This window comes from Neoarius graeffei, chromosome 14, assembly GCF_027579695.1.
Source record: "Neoarius graeffei isolate fNeoGra1 chromosome 14, fNeoGra1.pri, whole genome shotgun sequence".
NCBI lineage: Eukaryota > Metazoa > Chordata > Actinopteri > Siluriformes > Ariidae > Neoarius > Neoarius graeffei.
This window is the reverse complement of record NC_083582.1, coordinates 16,979,128-17,004,936: the sequence shown is the minus strand read 5'-3', so window position 1 is coordinate 17,004,936 and position 25,809 is coordinate 16,979,128. Positions and strand designations below refer to the sequence as shown.

Sequence of the window (25,809 nt, the reverse complement as noted above, 5' to 3'; positions counted from 1 at the left end):
GTCATGGCTGGCTAGTATGAGCCTTAGTGGAAAGCCCTGGGAATGCGTAAAATGTCAAGTTCGATTTTAGATTTACGAACCCGAAAAAAAAAATGGTCGGAAAACCGGCGTTAAAAAAAATTTCACCCGCACAAACAGCACTCACCCAGCTGGTGTACTGGAAACAGAACATTTTTTAATAATGGCCTGAGGCTGCAGTTTCAGTCAAAGACACTGGCTGCATTTTGGATTGGAGTGGAGAAAGATTACCCACTGCGAGGTAAGAGAACCCTGGCCATACTTCTTCCTTTTGCCACATCCTACCTATGTGAGAGAGGTTTTTCTGCTGTGGCCTCAATCAAGACAAAATACAGATCAAAGGTGGACATTGAAAATGAACTCAGAGTGGCAATCTCAAAACTGCAGCCCAGATGAGAGAAGATCTGCAGCATGAAGCAGGCCCACACCAGTCACTGAAAAGATGCGAGGATTAAAAGTATTATTTTTGCACAACAAATCTTTAGGTTTTTGTTTTTTTCTTCTCAGGGAGTTGGTCATGTTTTAAAACCCATTTTTGCAGACAGGCAATGTTTGAAAACTACATTGATAATGTTGAATATTAAAAAAAAAAAGAAACCTGTTACACAGTTAAGGTGCTTGAAAACAGTTAGACTTAAAATAATTAGATTGCAACCTGTAGTTTATGGCAGTTTACTTTTATTTGTTCAAAAAAGGTTGAGGTTTGTATTAATAAACTGCAATGGAGTCTGAAAAAATGTGTGTCCCCTGTTTATCTTTTTTTTTCTCTTTTTGTCGGGTGGGGGGGGCGCAAAAGTTTTCTTATCTACCAAAGGGGGGCCCAGCAGAGAAAGTTTGGGAACCACTGAATTAGAGTCAGGTGTTTTCAATCAATGGGATGACGATCAGGTGAAAGTGGGCACCCTGTTTTATTTAAAGAACAGGGACCTATCAATGTCTGAGAACACGTTTGTGGAAGTGTATCATGGCACGAACAAAGGAGATTTCTGAGGACCTCAGAAAAAGCGTTGATGCTCAGCAGGCTGGAAAAAGTTACAAAACCATCTCCAAAGAGTTTGGACTCCACCAATCCACAGTCAGATAGACTGTGTACAAATGGAGGAAATTCAAGACCACTGTTACCCTCCCCAGGAGCGGTCAACCAACAAAGATCACTGCAAGAGCAAGGCGTGTAATAGTCTGCGAGGTCACAAAGGACCCCAGGGTAACATCTAAGCAACTGAAGGCCTCTCTCACATTGGCTAATATTCATGAGTCCACCATCAGGAGAACACTGAACAACAATGGTGTGCATGGCAGGGTTGCAAGGAGAAAGCCATTGCTCTCCAAAAAGAACATTACTGCAGACAAGAAGCAAAGATCATGTGGACAAGCCAGAAGGCTATTGGAAAAACGTTTTGTGGACGGACGAGACCAAAATAGAACTTTTTGGTTTAAATGAGAAGCGTTATGTTTGGAGAAAGAGCACCACCGCGTTCCAGCATAAGAACCTTATCCCATCTGTGAAACATGGGGGTGGTAGCATCATGGTTTGGGCCTGTTTTGCTGCATCTGGGCCAGGACGGCTTGCCATCATTGATCGAACAATGAATTCTGAATTATACCAGCGAATTCTAAAGGAAGATGTCAGGACATCTGTCCATGAACTGAATCTCAAGAGAAGGAGGATCATGCAGCAAGACAACGACCCTAAGCACACAAGTTGTTCTACCAAAAAATGGTTAAAGAACAATAAAGTTAATGTTTTCGAATGGCCAAGTCAAAAACCTGACCTTAATCCAATCGAAATGTTGTGGAAGGACCTGAAGCGAGCAGTTCATATGAAGAAACCCACCATCCCAGAGTTGAAGCTGTTCTGTACAGAGGAATGGGCTAAAATTCCTCCAAGCCAGTGTTGCAGGACTGATCAACAGTTACCAGAAATGTTTAGTTGCAGTTATTGCTGCACAACGGTGTCGCACCAGATACTAAAAGCAAAGGTTCACATACTTTTGCCACTCAGATATGTAATATTGGATCATTTTCCTCAATAAATAAATGACCAAGTAATATTTTTGTCTCATTTATTTAACTGGGTTCACTTTTAAGACTTGTGTGAAAATCTGATGTTTTAGGTCATATTTAGGCAGAAATATAGAAAATTCTAAAGGGTTCACAAACTTTCAAGCACCACTGTAGATGAAACTTTGGCAAAATTACCATAATAGCTTTACAAATTTCTTCATCCATTTTCATACTCCTAGTTTTTGGTTGAATGAGTCATGAAGTCCCTACTGCCTCACAGCGTGCCACATAAAATCAGGGATGAGAATGAAAAATATTTTAAAAGTCTGAAAAAACCAGGGCGGGGCCCATGGGGCTAATGATTTTTGGCTTTTTTTTTTACCCCAAAACCATTAAATTTTATCAGCAAAAAGGTGCAATTTATTTGGAAATAAATTCCCCTTCTTGGTGGACTCCCAGGTGAAAATGATCAATATGGTACAAGAGACTTGTTTTTAATCAATTCACATTTGATGATTTAAAAATAAAAAATCAATACACCTTTTAATATAAATGAGCTCTACAGTATTATATTTCTGCATTTTAGCTATTCATGTCTTTGAATACTCTAATCCTTTAAAATGAAGTGCAAACCAGAAAAAAAGTTCTATCATATAATTCTCTTAAGCTTTCTTCTGATGTTGTCATGGTAGCAGGAGGTCTTGCATATTAAGCAGGCAACATTCAACATCACTCATCACTTCCCTTTCAACTGTTGTGTGTACTAACTAGGATTTATCTGGACAGGATGTTGTGGAATGTAATACAGATACCATATGGTCAATCTGAAGATCGAGATGGTGATTTTGAATTAAAGAACAGGCATGTACAATGGGCATTACATATTGGAAATTTTTTTAAAATCGAAAACTATAAGTTCATCTCGGCCTAAAAAGTTTGGGCAGACACTCCCGCGCGGCACATGCCAGCAATTCCCCCTATGAAATGAGCAATAAGTAGGAGAGTTATACATGCTATCATACTTAAAATTTCATCAGAAATATAGATATGATACTATGATTCTCCCCAACATGCTACATTAGATAAGCTAACCCCATTTATAAAAAGATACACACTTATATATGACATGTAACTGATATATATTTTTTGGGGCGCGCGCCCTCTCTCTGCCATGCCGATCCTGTAGGCTGCATTGACTCAATACAACTGAAAACTCCGGGCCTCGAGAAAAGAGATAAAAGCCCACCCACACTGAAAGCTGATTGGCTTATTTTGTTGAGTAACCCAATCAAGATGCTCTTTGGCATGCGCTACATGAACAGGCACACAGGCAGTGTTGCCAGATTGGGTGGTTTTAAGTGCATTTTGGCAGGTTTTGAACATATTTTGGGCTGGAAAACGTCAGGAGTATCTGGCAACACTGCACATAGTCTCCCTCGCGCACCCCCTCGTGCGCGCACATTCTAAGATGCGTGATGCAGACCTTAATGTTGCGCGCGCACGCTCTTGCTCGCTTCTATCAATATGCAGGAGACTCCCGGAACTTCCGGGAGACTTGGGATGTCTGCGTTATAAGGTGACCACAGATCGTTAATCATAACCCCCCCCCAAAAAAAAATTCTCAACGGATTTACATCGATCTCAAAAACGATCATTTTGGTTAGGGTTGTCCCGATGCGATATTAGGATCGGATCGGCCGCCGATATCAGCAAAAAATGCGCATCGGGATCGGATCGGCAGGCGCGGAAAAATTCCGATCCAGACTCCCGATCCATTTTTTAAAAAAAGTCCGCTCCGGGTTTTCCAGCGCACCGATTTAGATAATCCATTCCAGTTTTTTTGCTCTGGTTTCCCTAAAATCCGGTCCGCATTTTCCAGCACACCTTCAGCACCAGCATTAGCGTCTTACAATTTATCTCAGTGGCATCTTCTACATTATCACGGCAATGTAAATTTAGCAGTAGTTTAACGGTAAAGATGTCAGCTGTGTGGGATCATTTTACCCTAAAGGACGACAAAGACGAAGAGGTGGAGTGCAACATATGCCACAAAGTCAGGCGTGGTGGTAAAGCTGTAAGAAGTTTTAATACAACCAACTTAATAAAGCATTTAGCAAAATACCATCATAAAGAACACGAAGAGTATCTTAAAAAAACTGCAGACAAAAAGAAAGGTCCTACACAACTAACACTAGCAGAAACTTTTGCTCAGCATGACAAACTGGCACTGAACAGTGCCAAAGCCCAGGGGATAACAAGGGTCATTGCCGAGGAAATCATTCTGGATGACGAGCCATTATCGCTCGTGAGTAAAGTGGGATTTAGACACACCATCCAACACCTGGAACCACGGTACAACATGCCCAGCCGTCATTACATCCTTGAGAAGACTATCCCCCAGATTCACAAAGATGTTCGAGATAACATTGCCAAACAAGTAGAGAGTACAAATGCTCTTAGTTTCACAATGGACATATGGAGCTGTGATCACCGCCCTTTATCTCTACTAAGTTTAACTGCACACTGGATTGGGCCAGACTTCACCCCAAAGAGCGCTGTTTTACATGCACGTGAGTTTAGAGGCTCACACACAGCGAATGCCATCACAGATGCCATGGAACATATGCTACGAGCTTGGAAGATTGACAAAAATAGGGTCCACGTAATTCTAAGAAATAACACTGCCAATATGAAAAGGGCAATGGATCAGCTTGGGGTGCCCAGCCTGGGATGTTTTGCGCACACCTTACAGCTCGTTGTCCAACAAGGTCTATTGGCACAGCGAGCTGTAAGCGATGCCATTGCCAACGGGAGAAAAATAGTGACCCACTTCAAACACTCCCCCAAGGCCTGCGCTGAACTCGAAGATGTTGAGGACGAGTTGAATATTGAACCGAAGCGTTTACAACAGGACGTAAAGACCAGATGGAGCAGAACGAAAATGATGATCGACAGCCTGGTGCATTGTAAGCGGGCACTGCAGTCCTATGCATCGGATAGTAACAGCAATCTGCCAGCCACGTTAAATGGAAACCAATGGTCGCTGCTAGAGAAAACGGCGACAGTCCTTAAACCCTTCCAAGAGCTGACAGCCGAGGTCAGTGCAGCTTCCGCCACAGCAGCCGATGTTATCCCATCTGTCCGCGTGCTGACACGCTTTCTGGAGAATGAGAGCGAAGAACACCGAGGTATTCAAACCATGAAGGCCACATTACTTGATGCGGTTCACACACGTTTTTACCTTGTGGAAAAGGAACCCCTCTATGCCGTGGCAACAATGCTAGATCCACGCTATAAAGACAAGTAAGTGTTTTATAATTATTTGAGCATGCTATAAGCTTTAGTACAATATTAAAAATATTTTACTCTACAGCTGGCATTTATTTCTTTGTCAGTATTTCAGTAGCCTTTTGTTTTTTAGATATAAGATATAATGTATTATTATTATCATTATTATTATTGTTATTATTCTTAATTTTCTTCAGTTATCTGATGGGTGAGGAAATTAAGGTCACTGTTGATCATTTGCTGATCATTTGTGATCTATTTTGTGTGTTACTTGTTGTCATTGAACAGTAATATGTGGAGACTGGCTGAAACAATATAAAATAGATACATCTTTATTACATTTTATCCAAATGTTAAGGTTCTTCACCAATGCTACCAACCTGGATCAGGCAAAGGAAGCACTAAAGGTAGAGGTGATGAAAATGGACCAAGAACTGAAAACTATGCCCTCTGGAGAAGGTGTGGCTGAGGCTGAGACAGCAAGACAAAAAACAGGAATGGAGGCTGGAAGCTCAACCAGCAGCCTGGGCAGCTTCTTTGACGAGATACTGGAGGAGAGCTGCACAGCAGGTCCGTCTGAGGAGCAGCAGATCACCCCAGGGGCACTGTTTCAGTTGGAGAGCTACCTCAGTGAGCCTCCACTTGGGCGCAAGAGCAATCCTTTTCACTATTGGAGAGACAATCAGGCTCGACTACCCACCCTGGCAGCAACAGCAGCCAAGTTCCTCAGTGCTCCTTGCACCAGTGTTGAGAGTGAGAGGCTTTTTAGCACAGTCTCACTCATCATTGATGAACACAGGAGCAGGCTGACACCTGAGCATCTTGAAATGCTTGTCTTTGTAAAAAAGAATTTCCCCAGCATGCTCGGACTGCAGTCAGGGCAAACAGTTGAAGGGAGTGTGTAGATGAAAATGGAGCAACAAAGTGTGGAGGAGATTGGAGAGTAGAAGGCATTTTTGTTTTTAAATAGTTTACAGTATTATTTGCACTGATTTTTAAAGCCTTGGTTTACACTTGTTCAAGAGAAGAGTACTGATGGTGAGTTAATAGACTATATTATAGATACAGATAAGGCTGTTTGTGCGCTTTGCTTTTTTGATACAGTTTACAGTCTTATTTGCACTTTTTACTGACCACTGATGCCATTTCTGTTTTTTTATTTATAATGCTGTCTATTTTGTGTTTATCCCTGAATAAACAGGTCAGTTTCTTATCAACCATTGTGTATTATTCAAACTCACCTAATTCAGCTGGCTAGCTGTTCTCAAGAGTACTAAAACCCTTTTCAACATGAGTCTGACAACTAGGTAAGGAAGGTAAATAACTTTGAACTTTAATACATGCTCGGATAGGCCGGTATCGTATCGGCCAGTATCGGTATCGGATCAGAAGTGCAAAAACCTGGATCGGGACATCTCTAATTTTGGTCTGAAAAAGTCGGAAATCCGCCAATCGGCGGAAAATTCTCATCCCTGTAAAATAAGCAGCAGAACTTACCCTTTCTGATGATACTAGTTGTTTCTCTCTGCGACAAAGCATTGTCAAGTAATCCGGTTTTCAAGTCACAGCAAATAAAACAATTACATTTATTCCTGACAGGGTCTCTTTAGTTTGCTCAAACTTAGTTGCCCAATACTGTGATACAGTTGTTTCTCTCAGTAGGGTCCCTTTTCTTTTGCTTTTCCAAAAATCCAGCACAAAATGCTCACCACAAATCCACATTTCTATGCCTGGATTCCAGGTGTTTCTGTAAATTGCACAAACTCTTCTCTTTACCTTCCTGTAGTCTGTAAAAAGATTGCTACGATTCCTTGTTGAATAACGTTGAAGCTGTTATTTCGTCACATCCTGTCCATAATTTGAACATTTACTTTTACAATTTATGCAGCAGATACCCAAGTAGGAAAGGTCCCCTTTCCTACATCATGCCATTAATTGTTAGTGTCGAGTATGATGGTACTCCAATTGTAATCAGAAACACGCTTATTATTTTTCTGTAAAAAGTTGCTTATGCTGACTTAGAGTGTAGCATTAATGGAACTCGACATCATTTAGTTTTATTGGTTTATATATGCATAAACAAACTGCTTACAACTCACAAATGCACCAGAAAGCAGTGATGCCACACCAGCCATTAGCATCTGTTCAAGGGAGCCTAACGACGCTTTTGAGATATTTGCACGTCATTTTTACCAAGTGTACAGAATGCCATTTTATTAGGTCTCTGTTTATATAATTCCCATACTTTGGATGATCAGGTTCAGGCTTTTTGGGATCAAGTCTCATTTTCAGCATGCCTAGTAGCCATAATTGGGGATGTATGTATACAGTGCAATGTGAGTGTTATATCACAAGCAAGAGGAGCTACACAGCTGTAACAGGGTACTAGAGCGAGCTGCTAGCATTGATGGGGAAACATTATACCTTGTAAAGTCTCTGGTCCTCAGGTGGTCTCTTCATGATGCCCTCAACGATGCGTTTCAGCTCATAAACTGTTGTGGACTCCTTTGCATCGGTGAAGATTGTTGTCTTATGACGCCGGATCATTAAAAACACATCCTGTGGAGGGAAAAACACACACACCGATCAGCCATAACATTAAATCCATTGACAGGTGAAGTGAATCACATTAACCATCTTGTTACAACGGCACCTGTCAAAAGGTGGGATGTGAACAGAGACACTTCATATGGATTAGTACAGTTGTGGAACCGGGATATTTACTGTATTTTTATTATTTACTATTCATTGTTTGATCTCAAATGCATTAAGAAACCAAGAAATTGCACTAATTAACTTGACAAGACAGACCTGTTAATTGAAAAGCATTCCAGGTGACTACCTCATGAAGCCGGTTAAGATAATGCCAATAGTGTGCAAAGTGTCAAGCTAAATGCTGGATACTTTGAAGAACCTAAAATAGGAAATTTTTTAAATACTTGCTCACCATACAATTCCATACATGTTTCATATGTTTTCATAGTTTTGATGTCTTCAGTATTGTTCTCCAATGTAGAGAATAGTCACAGTACAGAAAAAGCTCTGAATGAGTAGAGTAGGGGTATACAAACTTTTGACTGGTATTGTACATCTATATTAATTACACACACACACACACACAGTGGTGCTTGAAAGTTTGTGAACCCTTTAGAATTTTCTATATTCCTGCATAAATATGACCAAGAACATCATTAGATTTACACACAAGTCCTAAGAGTAGATAAAAAGAACCCAGTTAAACAAATATTATATAGCCCATTCTTCCATACAGAACAGCTTCAACTCTGGGATGTTGGTGGGTTTCCTCACATGAACTGCTCGCTTCAGGTCCTTCCTCAACATTTCGACTGGATTAAGGTCAGGACTTTGACTTGGCCATTCGAAAACATTAACTTTATTGTTCTTTAACCATTCTTTGGTAGAACGACTTGTGTGCTTAGGGTCGTTGTCTTGCTGCATGACCCACCTTCTATTGAGATTCAGTTCACGGACAGATGACCTGACATTTTCCTTTAGAATTTGCTGGTATAATTCAGAATTCATTGTTCCATCAATGATGGCAAGCCATCCTGGCCCAGATGCAGCAAAACAGGCCCAAACCTTGATACCACCACCACCACCACCACCACCATGTTTCACAGATGGGATAAGGTTCTTATGCTGGAATGCAGTGTTTTCCTTTCTCCAAACATAAGGCCAAAAAAAAAAAAAAAAAAGTGTTGTTTTTTTTCCGGTTACCCGACCGACCCTAATCCGTACCGCCCGACCCCAAACTTTTTTTTCATTTTTTTTCCCAGTCGCGACTTTTACATATAACCCAACCGCGTGAACCGGAAGTTGTCGTCACTCACTGGGAAAATCAGGGCTTTCCACAAGCGCCGGCTGCCGGCCATACAGCCGACTACACAATTAAGTCCAGCCGGCTACTTTAATGACTATTTTTGTAGCCCACAGGCTCTAAATATTAATTTTCAATTTTAATAAAATTAAATGTTTATCTAACGGACTGACAATAATGTCAAACTGAACCGCACTCATTTAAGTTGTGATTCGCGCTGTTTGTACCGATAACCACAAATTCCCCGCAGACTTCGTTGATCAGGGAGAGTGACTCATCCGCGGCCCCGACATGCGGTGTGCGCGGGCACTTGGCAGAGGCAGTAGTGTGTCGGGGCCGTCGGAGGGAACAGAAGCAGAGATAACGCTTATTTTGTCTTTCACCTAGAGACATGATTCAAACTTTAAAACAGAGACAAAATTCTCCTGTGTGGATCTGGCATTCAACTTTTTTGCTAGATTCTATACTTTTTGATCAGTCACAGATCAAACACCATGAGCAAATCTGGAGAAATTCACACTTTATAATGGGTGTCTATTGCGTTACACACCAGTGGCGCTCAGGAGTTTAGAGTGGAGGCAGCTTGAAAAAAAAAAAAAAGCTCTAACTTTCTCATTTAAACTTTTCTCAGCCACAATTTTCACTCTACACACACAATTTTCTCAAAAGTTGTAGTCACACATTGTGTGAATCAAGACAAGTGTCTACCTGAGCGATAGGATTTAGTTTTTGAATGAGAAGCCTGAAAGTAAGGAGAGGACAGCCGCGCTCTCCCATAGACTCACATTATAAACGTGGCAGCGCTTTTACTGCAAAATCAGAAAAGTCACTTATTTTTAACTTGCTCTAGTGTCCACATTTTTTACACTAGGGACAAAAAAAATTACATTAAATGTGTTCATAGGCGCCTTGTAGCACTCAATGTGCAAGAATTTTGTGAATAGCTCCTTTCGTTTCCGTGTAAATCAGCGTTGTTCGAGGAGAGGGAACTCTGAGAGAAAAAGCGCTCTTTGCTTGTTATATTGTGTCTTTTCCCTGCACCGTTACCAAGGCGACAAGCTCCACTCAGGGAGCAGAGAGGGGAGGGGCTGCTCTCTCTCTCTCATGGTGTATTGAGCTGTTATATTTACAGAAAAATTCATGTTAAAAGGTGTCTCATGCTGCATCAGATTCATCAGAAGGTGGTAACTCGGGTGACCTGCAAAGAAATTCATTATATTTTGTGAAATTACTCCTGTGTAAATATAGATTATGGCAGCCATCTTGAAAAAAAAATTCAAAAAAAAAAAAAAAAAAGCCTGCCTACGGACCCTAGTTTTGAAATCTACGTAACCGGAAACACAATTTTTTTTTTTTGGCCTAACACTTCTCATTTAAACCAAAATGTTCTATTTTGGTCTCATCCGTCCACAAAATATTTTTCCCAATAGCCTTCTGGCTTGTCCACATGATCTTTAGCAAACTGCAGATAAGCAGCAGTGTTCTTTTTAGAGAGCAGTGGCTTTCTCCTTGCAACCCTGCCATGCACACGATTGTTGTTCAGTGTTCTCCAGATGGTGGACTCATGAACATTAGCCAATGTGAGAGAGGCCTTCAGTTGCTGAGAAGTTACCCTGGGGTCCTTTGTGACCTCGCAGACTATTACACGCTTTGCTCTTGGAGTGATCTTTGTTGGTTGACCACTCCTGGGGAGGGTAACAATGGTCTTGAATTTCCTCCATTTGTACACAATCTGTCTGACTGTGGATTGGTGGAGTCCAAATAGATTGGTACCAAAATCCAGAATTGTGACACCCAAAGGCATTTTTGAGACAAAGTCGGCAAACAGTCTTATTTTGTCAATTTGGGTGTGCCGAATTCAAATCTGCAATATGCCGAGCTCTATCTGACCTCTGTTGACCTCTAGAGGTCATTGAACTTTGGGCCTGTAAACGTCTCAGCTGAACCCAGTTTCTCAGCTTTCTAAGGAATAAAATGTACTAAAATGATTAATGAAGTTAGTAAATGGCCTTGTTTGTTAAATGTTTGGGTGCTGAATTCATTTTTCATTTGTAAAACGACATATGACCTCTGATAACCTCAAGGTCATTAAACTTGGCCTATAGGCCTATGCATTTAACGGCATTTTTAAACTGACTTTACTCCCCCAAAAAGAATATGAACAGACAAAAAACAAATAGAAAGGAACAAATACAACATTAAATGCCAGTCCATGTACATGTGACTTACTTTTCACAATGAGAATGCCTAGGCGAGCACCTTACATAACATTGCATTACATTTAGTGGTTATTGTTTATACAAAGCTACTGAAAAAAGGGCAGATTCAGCAGCATACAAAATGTGGGGGCATACAGGGTATACAGGTTAATCAGGGTTAGTATATATGAGAGTTTTTTTCTTTGTTGTTTGTTTTTTGTAAAGGCTTTACCCCGTTTAAAACAAAAAACAAAGAAAAACTCTCATATATACTAACCCTGATTAACCTGTATACCCTGTATGCCCCCACATTTTGTATGCTGCTGAATCTGTCCTTTTTTCAGTAGCTTTGTATAAACAATAACCGCTAAATGTAATGCAATGTTATGTAAGGTGATCGCCTAAGCATTCTCATTGTGAAAAGTAAGTCACATGTACATGGACTGGCATTTAATGTTGTATTTGTTCCTTTCTATTTGTTTTTTGTCTGTTCATATTCTTTTTGGGGGAGTAAAGTCAGTTTAAAAATGCCGTTAAATGCATAGGCCTATAGGCCAAGTTTAATGACCTTGAGGTTATCAGAGGTCATATGTCGTTTCACAAATGAAAAATGAATTCAGCACCCAAACATTTAACAAACAAGGCCATTTGCTAACTTTATTAATCATTTTAGTACATTTCATTCCTTAGAAAGCTGAGAAACTGGGTTCAGCTGAGACGTTTACAGGCCCAAAGTTCAATGACCTCTAGAGGTCAACAGAGGTCAGATAGAGCTCGGCATATTGCAGATTTGAATTCGGCACACCGAAATTGACAAAACAAGACTGTTTGCCGACTTTGTTTCAAAAATGCCTTTAACTCCTTAAATAAGCACTTTTTTGAATTTTGGTACCAGTCTTAAACTCTTTAGAGATGGTTTTCTAACCTTTTCCAGCCTGATGAGCATCAACAACGATTTTTCTGAGGTCCTCAGAAATCTCCTTTGTTCGTGCCATGATACACTTCCACAAACATGTGTTGTGAAGATCAGACTTTGATAGATCCCTGTTCTTTAAATAAAACAGGGTGCCCACTCACACCTGATTGTCATCCCATTGATTGAAAACACCGACTCTAATTTCACCTTCAAATTAACTGCTAATCCTAGAGATTCACATACTTTTGCCACTCACAGATATGTAGTAATATTGGATCATTTTCCTCAATAAATAAATGACCAAGTATAACATTTTTGTCTCATTTGTTTAACTGGGTTCTCTTCATCTACTTTTAGGACTTGTGTGAAAATCTGATGTTTTAGGTCATATTTATGCAGAAATATGGAAAATTCTAAAGGGTTCACAAACTTTCAAGCACCACTGTGTGTTTTTACTTTTTAAAAAAAAAAAAAAAAACATTTATCAAACTGCATAATAAAGTTGGCGATACCATAAAAACCTCACCTTATGTTACATGAGAACTAAGCTCATGCTTTCAGAACGTCCGTCCCCTTTATTCTGCCTCTTTAAAAAGTTCCCATGAAATGGCTTGAAAGCCACAATTTGATTCCCTACATTGACGTCATTATACATTTAGATTCTGGAGCAACATATGCTGCCTTCAAGATGATATCTTTGCCAGGGATATTTCAACAAGACAATGCAAAACCACATTCTATACATGTTACAAAGGCATGGCTGTGGAAGAAGAGGGTGTGTCCCCTCTGTCCCCAATAGAGAATATGTGGAGAATTTAGAAGTTAAAAATGACAACAACAATGACTCCGTACTATTGCACATCTTAAGACCGGTTTGCAGGAAGAATGGAACAAAATAACACCCGAAATGCTTCATCACTTGTTGTCTTCAGTCCCTAAACAGCTTTTAAATGTTGTGAGAAGGTAAACGCTTTACTGTCCCGACTTTTGACACATGTTTCAAGAATAAAAATTGAGATGTTTATTTTGAAAAAACAAAATTCATGAGGTAAAAACATCAAATAATATGCTGTTGTATCGTTGAGTGCAATACAGGTCAAAGATTACTTACAAAGCGTTGTTTTCAGTTTCAACATACCATCCCAACTTTTTCTGATGGTTGGAAAAGGGACTAGTATGCAGGAAGATGGGCAGCCAAAAACATACCAACAAACCATGATACCTGCTACACCAACCTAGGGGGTGATTGATACATACTAGAGAGCTGTTTATTGGATGAACAGATGACTAGTACAGGATGAGTCATCAAAAAATCTCTGGTGTATGTCATTGATCATCCAGAACAGCACCAGATGATCCTGAAGATCATCCATCACTTGGGGGATTATTTGTTTACTCCTTTTCACCTCACCCCCAAACAGTGTTGCCAGATTGGGCGGTTTTAAGTGCATTTTGGCGGGTTTTGAACATATTTTGGGCTGGAAAACGTCAGCAGTATCTGGCAACACTGCCCCCAAACTCAGGAACGGTGTTCTCAAGAACACCGTTCTCAAGAACACCCAGAACATTCCACAGAACACCCAGAACATTCTAAAACTCAGTAACTATTTAAAATCATGAGTAACTGGATTTTATTAACTTCATTGTTTTTGTATCATCTATCATGACATTGTTACTTGGGGCGGCACAGTGGTGTAGTGGTTAGCACTGTTGCCTCACAGCAAGAAGGTCCTGGGTTCGAGCCCACCGGCTGGTGAGGGCATGTTCTCCCCGTGTCTGCATGGGTTTCCTCCGGGTGCTCCGGTTTCCCCCACAGTCCAAAGACATGCAGGTTAGGCTAATTGGTGGCTCTAAACTGACCGTAGGTGTGGGTGTGAATGGTTGTCTCTATGTGTCAGCCCTGCGATAACCTGGCGACTTGTCCAGGGTGTACCCCGCCTCTCGCCCATATTCAGCTGGGATAGGCTCCAGCTTGCCTGCGACCCTGTAGAAAAGGATAAGCAGCTACAGATAATGGATAGACATTGTTACTTATTTTACGTTAAGATTTTATGCTTCATATATTAGTGAGACAAATTAGTTTTTTACGTTTTCAAAACAAACTTTTTTTAATATTCAGCTTCAAACTATAAATAATTATTGCTTTCTGTTCAGTTGTAATTTCTTTTTGAGGACTTTATATTCTTAACTCTTAGAATAATGATTTTTAATCTATTTGTTTTTAAAGGTCAAGTTAATAATAATAATAATAATAATAATAATAATAATAGCACCCCGTTAGCTCTATGCTAAAGCGGCCCTGTGCGCCGAAATGCTATTCAGGAAACACCAAAAAAAAAAAAACCGTTTATTGACAAAAAATAAATTAAATTTAACCCCTTCATTTTCACAAAATGTCGGCTATTAAATCCAAACCGCGTTACTAACACAGCACAACAAAACAAAATCCACTGCTAGCTGAGCCTGTAACCTTTCAGCTACATCCCAAACAGCTATTAATTTAATATTGAGTACACTACGTAAAGAGCGAAAGACACTCCTATGTACACGCCATATTAAGCTAACTAATGTAGGGACCAACAAGAAATTTAACATTAGGCCCACTTTGAAAGCAACAAACGCTAATTTTAATAATTTATATGAACAAAGGGAAATCCCTTTTTCTTTTTTTAAAGATCCAATAACAGTTCAAACTTGAGAAACGACTTGAATAAACCTCAACAGAATTGGTTTTAATAATACAGTTTGATTAAAAGCTAACGTTTTACTCACCATTTCTGAAGTTGTGTTGCACCATTCACCACCCCACTCCTCCGCAATCCCACAATGCACCGCCGCGACGTAACGTCATTTACGCGCATCGCCGTGGTTACCAAGAACCTTTCTGTCAGTACATGAATTTACAATAACGAGATAAAATAAACGATTTATTAATTATTCGACCACTGTGACAGTTTTGAAGGGAAAAAAGCAAAGAAAATACTTTGTAAGAAATAGTGACGTCTTCCATTTTGAGGTTTCCATAAGAACTCAAAGTAAATTCTGGTATATTCTTGCAAACGAGATTCCTATGGAAGTCCAGAAAGGCCATGATTTATTAAGAATTTATGTGCCATTATCTTTAAATCATAACTTGTTTTTCACATGATCAAGATCATGTGTTGCTGTTGCCACACAGCAAGAAGGTTCTACGCCCAGGGGCCTTCTTGTGTGGACGTTCTCCTCGTGTTTGTATGGGTTTCCTCAGGGTGCTCTGGTTTCCTCCCACAGTCCAAAGTCATGCAGATTAGTTCAACTGGCTACTCTAAAGGCCAATTTATGCTGACAACGCAGTCCTCGCAGATGGCGTTGCAGATGGCGTCTGCGTAGCCCCCCCCTTCGCAGACGCTCTGCGCGCACCTCCCAAAAATTGTGACCACCGCAGAAGCCTCGCAGACAAGAGGGCTCTGATTGGTCCACTCTACATCCGCTGTACACGCACTTCCGCTTCCCTACTTTCCCGGTTTGGTTTGTTTTCACTACCGCCATTTTTAAAAACACGAGCGAAGATGGAGCAGCACGAAGAGCAGTTGATTGAGGAAGTACATACATCTATACGACTCCAGTTCTAGTCATTATAAGTAACCGGAGGATAAACACTCCACTAACCACACCCACCAACTACTCCTAGCGATTTCGCGACTTCGCGCCCCCTTGTGTTGTGGCGGTGAATAACATCGCACACGCCTATTACTCCCCGCGCAACGATAAATTACAACTGTCTGCGAAAAGCTATCTGTGAAAGCCTTGTCGCAAGAGCATGCAGAGGCCCTAATACCCTGTTCACACTAGGGATTTTGTACCGATACGATACTACTTTCGTACCACAACACCTGTCCACACTAGCAACTATACCGGTACTGTAGCGGTATAACTGTATCGGTACGAAACCCACAAATGTATGGGTTTTGTACTGGTACAGTATCGGTACTGGAGCGCTTTCGCTGTAGTGTGGACAGACGAAGCAGTTGTAGGTACACACAGTCCCTTTAAGAAACTACATTTCCCATCAGCCAACTTCCACGTTGACCTACGTCACGCCGGGGCGGGATTTCCTACATCACATCCTCCATGAAGCTATAAGCAACTGAGCAACGCTTCTTTCTTTCTCTTTCCGTCTGGACCAGCGGTCTGCAGGCAAAAAGAGGATTTGCTTCGCCGAGCAAACCAGATAAAGATGTCTTTTCTTTTCCTCAAGAATCAGAGTTTCGCGCTTTTCTTTCACCTTTGGCCACGGTAGACTCTGGAATCGCGTGATTTGACTCAGATTGAATATAACTGGTTACATTTATTCATTATATGTACATACGGACTGCAGCCCAAGCAGTTAATTAATGTTAGATGCGACCGGCTCCTTCTAATAAAAGCTGTGCACATTATCTTAATCAGAGATTTTCTTCCCACGAACTACAAGCGTCGGATCAAGAACTCTCTGCCTTCTACAGAAGTCTTCACGAGCTCCTGTAAAACTCAGCATCTTCGTAGCTGCTCTGTGTTCCTACACAGAGACAAGGTACCGGAGCAGATTTGGCATTTTGGGCAAAAAGACTAGTCTTAGGAATTAGTTTATTTACTTAGTGTGAATTTAAACTCAGGAACTGTTTAAGTGTGCACATTGATTTTGTGTTTCTATCATTGTCCTATTTTTGATCTCTCAATTGTTTAATAGATAGGTTTTGCATGCCCCCTTTTTCTTTCTAACACTTTAATTTCATTATTTACACATATTTTGACCTCATCAAGATTTCAGTGAATTTGGTAATGTTATAAAGCTAGTGGGTTAGCTGCTACGGCTAATTCTTCTGTCTCATTAGCATCCAGTGCTAAGGGTATTGTCTCAAGGGAACACGTGGCGGTCCTCCTCCACACTCACATACACACCTTTTGTCTTAACTCCACGAGGTAGGATCCTTGGGCCTTAGCTAGCCACATACGGCTAATTCTTTTGTCTAATTAGCAACCAAAGCTAACTCTCTTGTTTTACTTAGAAACACGTGGTCACCAGGCCTCTCACACACAAACACATGCTAGCTAGCCTTCCTTTGCCTTAGGGCCTCTGCATGCTCTTGCGACAAGGCTTTCGCAGATAGCTTTTCGCAGACAGTTGTAATTTATTGTTGAGCGGGGAGTAATAGGCATGCGCGATGTTATTCACCTTCACAACGCAAGGGAGCGCGAAGTCGCGAAATCGCTAGGAGTAGTTGGTGGGTGTGGTTAGTGGAGTGTTTATCCTCCGGTTACTTATAATGACTAGAACTGGAGTCGTATAGATGTACGTACTTCCTCACTTCCTCAATCAACCGCTCTTCGTGCTGCTCCATCTTCGCTCTTGTTTTTAAAAATGGCGGTAGCGAAAACAAACCAAACCGGGAAAGTAGGGAAGCGGAAGTGCGTGTACAGCGGATGTAGAGTGGACCAATCAGAGCCCTCTTGTCTGCGACGCTGTCTGCGAGGCTTCTGCGGTGGTCACAATTTTTGGGAGGTGCGCGCAGAGCGTCTGCGAAGGGGGGGCTACGCAGATGCCTTCTGCGACACCATCTGCGAGGACTGCGTTGTCAGCATAAATTGGCCTTTAGCTAGCAACACAAAGCTAATTCTTTTGTCTTAGCAACCAAAGCTAACTCCCTTGTTTTACTTAGAAACACGTGGTCAACTCCCCCCCCCCACACACACACACCTAGCCAGCATTCAAAGCTAACTCCTTCGTTGTAGGCCAGAAGGCTTTACACACACTACATGTTTAATGTTTAATTTCCTTTTAATACACACACATTACATGTTTCATGTTTAATGTTTAATTTCCTTTTAATACACACACACAAACACACACACATACATACCTCACTGTTTGCTGAAGATTTCAACAGTTATTATTCATTTTTATCTTTGTTATAATAAATTCCATTATTATTATTGAAACTGTGTGTGTTTATTTGTTGTCCCAATATTTTTGAAGTTGCTCAAATCTCAAAAGAATTCCAAGGTGCATATGAGTTATGTACACGGGTGATTGCTCTAAGACAACGAGGGAGGCTCAGCCTCCTCTAAAAATGACGAACATCGTGTAGGATGAATTGCGCTAGGCTTATGTTATAGCCGACCTTATAACATTGCTATTTCAGATCCAGAATCATAGAAATATATGTGCTCAACCCAACTACAGTGCGAAATCATTCCGTTATAGCTTTCCCCAGTTCGCCTAATGTGTGCGTGAGTTTTTCCCCTCGTGACAGCGCGATGCAGCCCAGCCTCAGTGGACTTCAATGGCATTTGGGAGCTATGCGCTTTCAATATCAAAATGCAAGAAGATTATTGGACAAATACTGCGAAAATGCCCGCCCACCGGACTCCCAGCCTCAGTGGACTTCAATGGCATTTGGGAGCTATGCGCTTTTCAATCTCAAAATGCAAGACGGTTATTGGACAAATACTGCGAAAACGCCCGCCCACCGGACTCCCAGCCTCACAGTGGGAGGGACATGGCAGTTTCCGCGAGGAGACTGGTGATTGGTGAAAGCGGCCGGATATTTTCTTTGATTGACAGCTTGTTTCAAATATAGACAGGCAGCAGTGAATTTCAGTTCAGTCCCATGCGGATTCGCAAGTGCTGTGGTGTATTGTAAGAGATCAGCTTACATTTCAATTTCATTCATTACATATGGTTTCTACCAGCTTTTTTAGTTTGTATATATTTTCATTGTAAATAAAGTGTAAATATAGTGTTGTCAAGTTTGCTATCTTAGTTCCAGAAATTTCGTTTATTTGAGTGACTGAACTTGAAGGGGTTAGTCAGCTAGCAAGAAAGCTGAGCACGGATGCCAAGCATTGCTGATTTAATTTTGGCAAAGCCATTTGCCAGTCTTCCTTTCGAGGAAAAAATTAAAATTAAAGAGCAGGGTAGACCAACGCCTCAAATTGAAATTACTTGGTGAAAAAGGTAGGGAATAATACTCATTCCTTTCAGCTCTCCTGGTACGAGAAAGTGAATTGGCTAACAGCAAGTGACCCACATCAACAACAGTAAATAGGCTACTTTAGTAATATGTCATGGATGGACCAAAAATATAGAATCTATTTAAAATGTTTATGCTGAGTATATTATATTGGAATATATATTTTTCTGGATATGAATTAAACACAGCTACAATTTGGAAAACATTTTTAAACAAAAACACAGCCGAGAACATTTCACACTACAGACCTGGATTAAAAGTGAAGGGTTATCAAAATTGTCAATAAAACATTTCTCAGTCAAAATAAGTAAAATATAGGGAGTGTCATTGAATGAAATGTGTGGCACCCAGCTCTATGTTTGGCTCCCCAAGGTCAGTGCTTGTGCCTATTCCAGAACACACTGCTGGCTAATGGGCCAAAAGAACCTGTTATTTCACAGTTTGTGACCCTGCCAACAATCAGCCAGATCAGAGGCAAGAGCATGGGCAAAATTGATGTGTTTTTTCTTTTAAAATCTGGAAATATCATAACAGACCAGCCTCCCCTGTTTGAAAGACTACCAGCCGCCACTGGTTATGTAATACGGTAAGTGATCATAATAATTTGGAACATACCATAATTTAGCTGTTTGATAATTTATTATTAAGCATCAAAATTAAAGGTATTATTTAATGAGACTGATTTAATGAGATTGATCACTTAATTACTAATTGCACCTACACAGTTCTGTATCGATACAAATATAATGTGCATGCGCAATGAACCATTCCTACTTCTTCCGGGTTATTCATACAATACAATATGCACGTGCTTTCCAGCTGTAAATAAAACGTCAAAATGGCTCGAAACAACCATGGAGCTACATGGAGCAAAGATGAAGTTATGTGTTTGTTGGAGCTTTGGGGAGACGAGCGGTGCCAGGAACAGTTGGAACAGGAGATTCGTTTTCTTTGTTTCTTTCTCAACTGCCTCGCGTGTTTTATACGATTCGACTGAATAAATGACCACCAGAAATACAGACTGTACATTGACAACAAAAAGCACACACACGTTGTTTCATCCGCCATATTCTCGGAAGGAAGTTACTCGGTAACCACGGAAACATTTCGCGCACGCGCATTTCAACTACTGTGAAAGAAAACCGCAAACATTTCTCGCTAGTGTGGACAGATGCACTAAACTGTACCGGTATACTTTGTATCGATACAGTTATACCACTATCGTACCGGTATATATGTGAACACAGCATATTGCCCATAGGTGTGTATGTGTACCTAGCCACCAGATGAGGGTTTGGGTCTGTAACGGTCCATGTAGGTGGGTGAAGCACAGAAGGACGGCAGGACAGGACTGTTTAACAAAACTCTCTTTATTTTGCACTTTTCAGATGCAAACACACACTCAGACACACGCACACACATCAGCCATCTGGTTGTGGAGAGAGTCCCTCTGCTCTCACTCTCTCTCCTTAAGAAGGGCGCGGTCACTGGGAAGACACACAAACACATCAATTAACAACAGGTGTAGTGATTCTGCCACTTAACTTCCCTGACTCCACCCTCCTGTCACAGACCGATGCTAGACCACGCCCCCGCTGCCACATACCCCCACCACCTGACTCAGGCCGGGCAGCCGTCCGGCCCGCAGCCGACTCCCCCCCCCCCCCCCCCCCTTGATGGGAGAGGAAGTCCGCCACGACCATCTGCGCCCCCAGCCTGTGGATCACCTTGAAGTTAAAGGGTTGGAGTGCCAGATACCAACGGGTGATCCGCGCATTGGCATCCTTCATGCGGTGGAGCCACTGGAGGGGCACGTGGTCCGAACAGAGGGTGAAAGGGCGTCCCAGCAGGTAGTACCGGAGGGCGAGGACCGCCCACTTGATCGCCAGGCACTCCTTCTCGATGGTACTGTAGCGCCCCTCACGCACTGACAGCTTGCAGCTAATGTACAAGACGGGGCGATCCTCCCCCTCCACCTGCTGGGACAAAACGGCCCCCAGCCCTCTGCCCGACGCATCCGTCTGCAACATAAAGGGGAGAGAAAAGTCAGGGGAGTGTAAAAGTGGCCCCCCACACAGTGCAGCCTTAACCTTAGAAAAAGCCCGCTGGCATTGCTCCGTCCACTGGACCGTCATAGTCGACGTCATAGTCGACGTCCCCGACTCGCCGTGTGACCTCAAAGGGTCCTTGCCACTTGGCGACTAATTTAGAGCTCGATGTGGGTAACAGTACGAGTACTTTCTCTCCCGGTGCAAACTCTCTAAGGCGCGTACCCTTGTCCTACAGGCGGGTTTGCCATTCTTGGGCCTGCCGCAAGTTCTCCTGGGTTAGCTGTGTGAGTGTGTGGAGTTTTGCACGCAGGTCAATAACGTATTGAATTTCATTTTTGCTTGGTGAAGGTCCCTCCTCCCAATTTTCTCGCAGCACGTCTAAAATGCCGCGCGGCTTACGCCCATATAATAATTCAAATGGGGAGAACCCCGTGGAGGCTTGGGGGACCTCTCGCACTGCAAAGAGCAAGGGTTCGAGCCATTTATCCCAGTTACACGCGTCCTCACTTACAAATTTCTTAATTATGTTTTTAAGGGTGCGATTAAACCGTTCCACTAAGCCGTCCGTTTGTGGGTGATAAACGCTGGTGCGGATCGGCTTAATACCTAATAACCCATACAGTTCATTCAGTGTTCGTGACATAAACGAGGTGCCTTGATCAGTCAGAATCTCTTTCGGGATTCCAACTCGGGAGATGATGCGGAAGAGCGCCTCCGCAATATTGCGTGCTGAGATATTGCGAAGAGGCACTGCTTCCGGGTATCGCGTTGCATAGTCCACCAGAACTAATATAAAGCGGTACCCTCGTGTTGACCGATCTCATGGCCCGACGAGATCCATCCCAATTCTTTTGAACGGGGTCTCGATTAACGGTAGAGGGCGCAAAGGCGCTTTTGGAATGGCCGCTGGATTTACTAACTGGCATTCGCGGCATGCCGTACACCACCTACGGACATCGCCGCGAATCCCCGGCCAATAGAATCGGGCCATTATTCGGGCTAGTGTTTTATCCTGCCCTAAATGTCCAGCCATGGGATTAAAGTGAGCCGCCTGGAATACCAATTCCTGGCGGCTCTTTGGAATTAAAAGCTGCGTCACTCGCGCTTTCGTTTGAGTGTCCTGCGTCACTCGGTATAATCTATCCTTCATAATCGCGAAGTAGGGGAAGGACGGGGTGCCGTTCGGCTGGAGCGTTTGACCATCGATTACTCTCACTTGGTCAAAAGCATGCCGCAGAGTCTCGTCTCGCGATTGCTCTAATGGGAAATCCGCGAGGGATTCCCCAATAGAGAGAGGAGGAGCCGGCAGCTGCTCACTCTGGCGCGGAGATGACGTAGACGGCTCTGTGACAGCTGCTCCCGCCAAAGCGACACCGGGACCTCCCCCTGTCAAATGGCAGGACCCACTCTTGACTAAGTGTGTCATTAAACCCCGAAATCCTGGCCAATCAGTCCCCAAAATTAAAGAGTGGGTAAGGCGAGGATTAACCGCCGCCTTCACTATAAATTTTTCCCCTCTGAAAATAATGTGGACCGACACTAAAGGGTAGCGGTGAACATCCCCGTGCACACACAGCACCTTCACCAATTGTGCTCCCCCCAATGCCTCGTCTTGCACCAGGTTTTGGTGGATTGAGGTCTGATTACAGCCAGAATCCACCAACGCCTGATATGTATCCCCTTGGATACTCACCGGTATGCGATACGCTCCGGCCCGATTGAGGGCGGCTCCTGGCGCGTTGGGGATCCGAACCACCGCGCCCACCTCCATTATCGAGCACTGCTGTTGGAGGTGGCCCGGTTCCCCGCAGCGCCAGCAAACCGGCCCGGGCTTCCTCTCTGCACTAGTGCTCTGGGGCTCACTCACCTGAGGGGGGGGAGAGACAGACACAGAAGGGAGACACGGAAGGGCACCGCGGGTGCGGCGGGCCGGCTGAGGTGGCGCCGGCCCCCGTCTCTGCGGTGGGGGAATGGGGTGAGGAGAAGACACAGGAGGAGGAGAGAGAGAGAGGAGAGAAAAGAAGAGGTCGTCTGCTGTCCTGCCGTCGGGACAGCCGCCAGATGATCCTCCGCCAGCTCGATTGCCTGATCCAGCGACACCGGGTGGTGGCACTGGACCCACTCTGCGGTTCCCGCTGGTAGACGCGCGACGAACTGTTCCAGTACCACCTGGTCGATGAGTCCCTCGGCGTCGCAGCTGTCGGCCCTCAACCACTGCCAGCAGGCGTCCCGGAGTTGCTGGCCAAACGCGAACGGCCGGCCGACTTCCTCCACACGCAGAGTGCGGAAACGCTGATGTTGTTGCTCCGGCGTGCGTCCCACCCGCTGGAGGACGGCCCGGTGAAGGTCCGCGTAGGCCAGCCGGTGGTCAGCGGGGAGCTGTAGCACGGCCAGCTGCGCCTCTCCCGTTAGCAGGGGGAGGAGGCGCGCCATGCGCTGTTCCACTGGCCACCCCGAGGTCTCTGCTACCTGCTCAAAGAGCGTGATGAATGCCTCGGGGTCGTCCTGTGGGCCCATCTTTGTGAGGGTGAGGGTGGAAGGGCCCGCAGCGGTGGAGTTGGTGGACCCCGCCAACGCGAGGAGGTGCCGGAACGCCCGACGATCTTCCTGTTGCGCCAGCACCAGGGCCTCGAACCGTTGTTCTTGCTCCTTTCGGAGGGCGAGCAGCGCCTGGTGCTGGCTCTGTTGGGCCGTGGCGAGGGCGTGGATCAGGTCGGCGAAGGTGGAGGACTCCATGGGGCTGTTGTCTTCTGTGCTCGGGTCCCGGGTTTCGGCACCACTGTAACGGTCCATGTAGGTGGGTGGAGCACAGAAGGACGGCAAGACAGGACTGTTTAACAAAACTCTCTTTATTTTGCACTTTTCAGATGCAAACACACACTCAGACACACGCACACACATCAGCCATCTGGTTGTGGAGAAAGTCCCTCTGCTCTCACTCTCTCTCCTTAAGAAGGGCGCGGTCACTGGGAAGACACACAAACACATCAATTAACAACAGGTGTAGTGATTCTGCCACTTAACTTCCCTGACTCCGCCCTCCTGTCACAGACCGATGCTAGACCACGCCCCCACTGCCACAGGGTCCTTCTGGCATGCTATAATCACAGAAGAGAATTCATGGAAGCCAGTTGATGGCTTCTTGGATCACCGACCCTCAACAATGAGGATGGCAGCAGACAGGCATGCATGCTGTATATCATCAGTGTGTATCCATTTTTACTTTAATCACAGGCAGATACATGAAAGACTAGCTGGGTGTTTTCAGAGCACAGTTGTCAGTGCAAGACAATTTCCAGATTAGTTTCCTTCACTTGAGAAGGTAACTCTGAAATCTGCAAATACCGTCATGGACACTATAGTGATCCTGATCAGTTTCATTGCCAGGTGGTTTGTGGAAGCAGGACTTCCCCATGGTTGCATCGTGTGACGTTTGATAGATGCCTCCTAAATGGATTGCACCTTCTTCAAAATCTTTGGAAATATATAACTGGCCACAATGCTTTAATGCTAAAGTGCGACGCCATCTGCTGAAAATAACCTTTTTGGTGCCTTCAAATGGGGTCGTGTTTATCACGTTCACGAAAAGAGCCCATATGAGGCGAAAAGCCAGTTTGCTGTAAAAGACGTTTGTGAAGTTTAACATTTTAACGGGAGGTCGGTGACACACACACACACACACACACACACACACACACGGTTGCAGACGGGACTGTACAGTGAATATGAGTGGTCATGGCGGAACAGTCTGATGGGCAATTAGATATAAATAACATTGGTGATGATATGTATTGGGAAGAAGTCAGCCGAGTCAGAAAACTGTCGGATAGGGACAGCAGTGGGGAGTCTGTAGTGTCTGTTTACAAAAAAATCCAGGTTGACTACAAGGAAACCTAGGGAAGCAAATGAGGGAGTTCAAGTATCCCAACAAGCTTGGAAAGTTATTATTGTGTTTAAAACTGAAGGTGGACCAGATTTGCACCCAATTCGCATCACTGAAGCCATTAAGAGAGAGATAGGGAAAATTAACCATGCTACATTCTTGGGAAATGGCAAGCTATTGATTTTTGCGAACTCAGAAGAACAGCGAGATACCATCCTGAAGAAAAGCACACTTAATAAAATAAAAATAACCTCACACATTCCAGGAGCAGCGACCAGAGCTAGAGGTGTCATAACAGGAATACCTGTATCTGTATCTATGGAAGAAATTAAGGAGAGTCTATCAAGGTATGCAATAGTTGATGCTAAACGTCTAACCAAAGGCAAAGAGAGGATTGATAGCATGTCAATCTTGCTGAGTTTCAGTAAAGAATTGCCACAGAAAGTCCAAATGGGCTATATGTTCTACCCAGTACGCGAGTATATTCCACCTCCACTGAGGTGCTTTAAATGCCAAAGATTTGGTCATGTAGCGAGTCAATGCAGGGGTAAAATGAGATGTGTTAAATGTGGTGGGGAACATCAATATGGTGAATGTGTGATAGATGTATTGAAATGTTGT

General features: G+C 43.3%; 1 protein-coding gene across 1 annotated transcript in view; it reads right to left on the bottom strand.

Annotated features, from left to right (window-relative positions):
- The window catches only part of LOC132897495 (elongin-B), a 74,903-nt gene extending 59,813 nt beyond the window's left edge, over positions 1–15,090 (bottom strand). Inside the window, exons 1-2 of the mRNA XM_060938766.1 lie at positions 15,035–15,090; positions 7,735–7,869 (exon numbers count right to left, since the gene is read on the bottom strand). Of these exons, the coding sequence (XP_060794749.1) occupies positions 7,735–7,869; positions 15,035–15,037 (138 nt within the window). The 5' untranslated portion in view covers positions 15,038–15,090. The remainder of the gene's footprint in view (positions 1–7,734; positions 7,870–15,034) is intronic.
- Between the last annotated feature and the right edge of the window lie 10,719 nt (positions 15,091–25,809).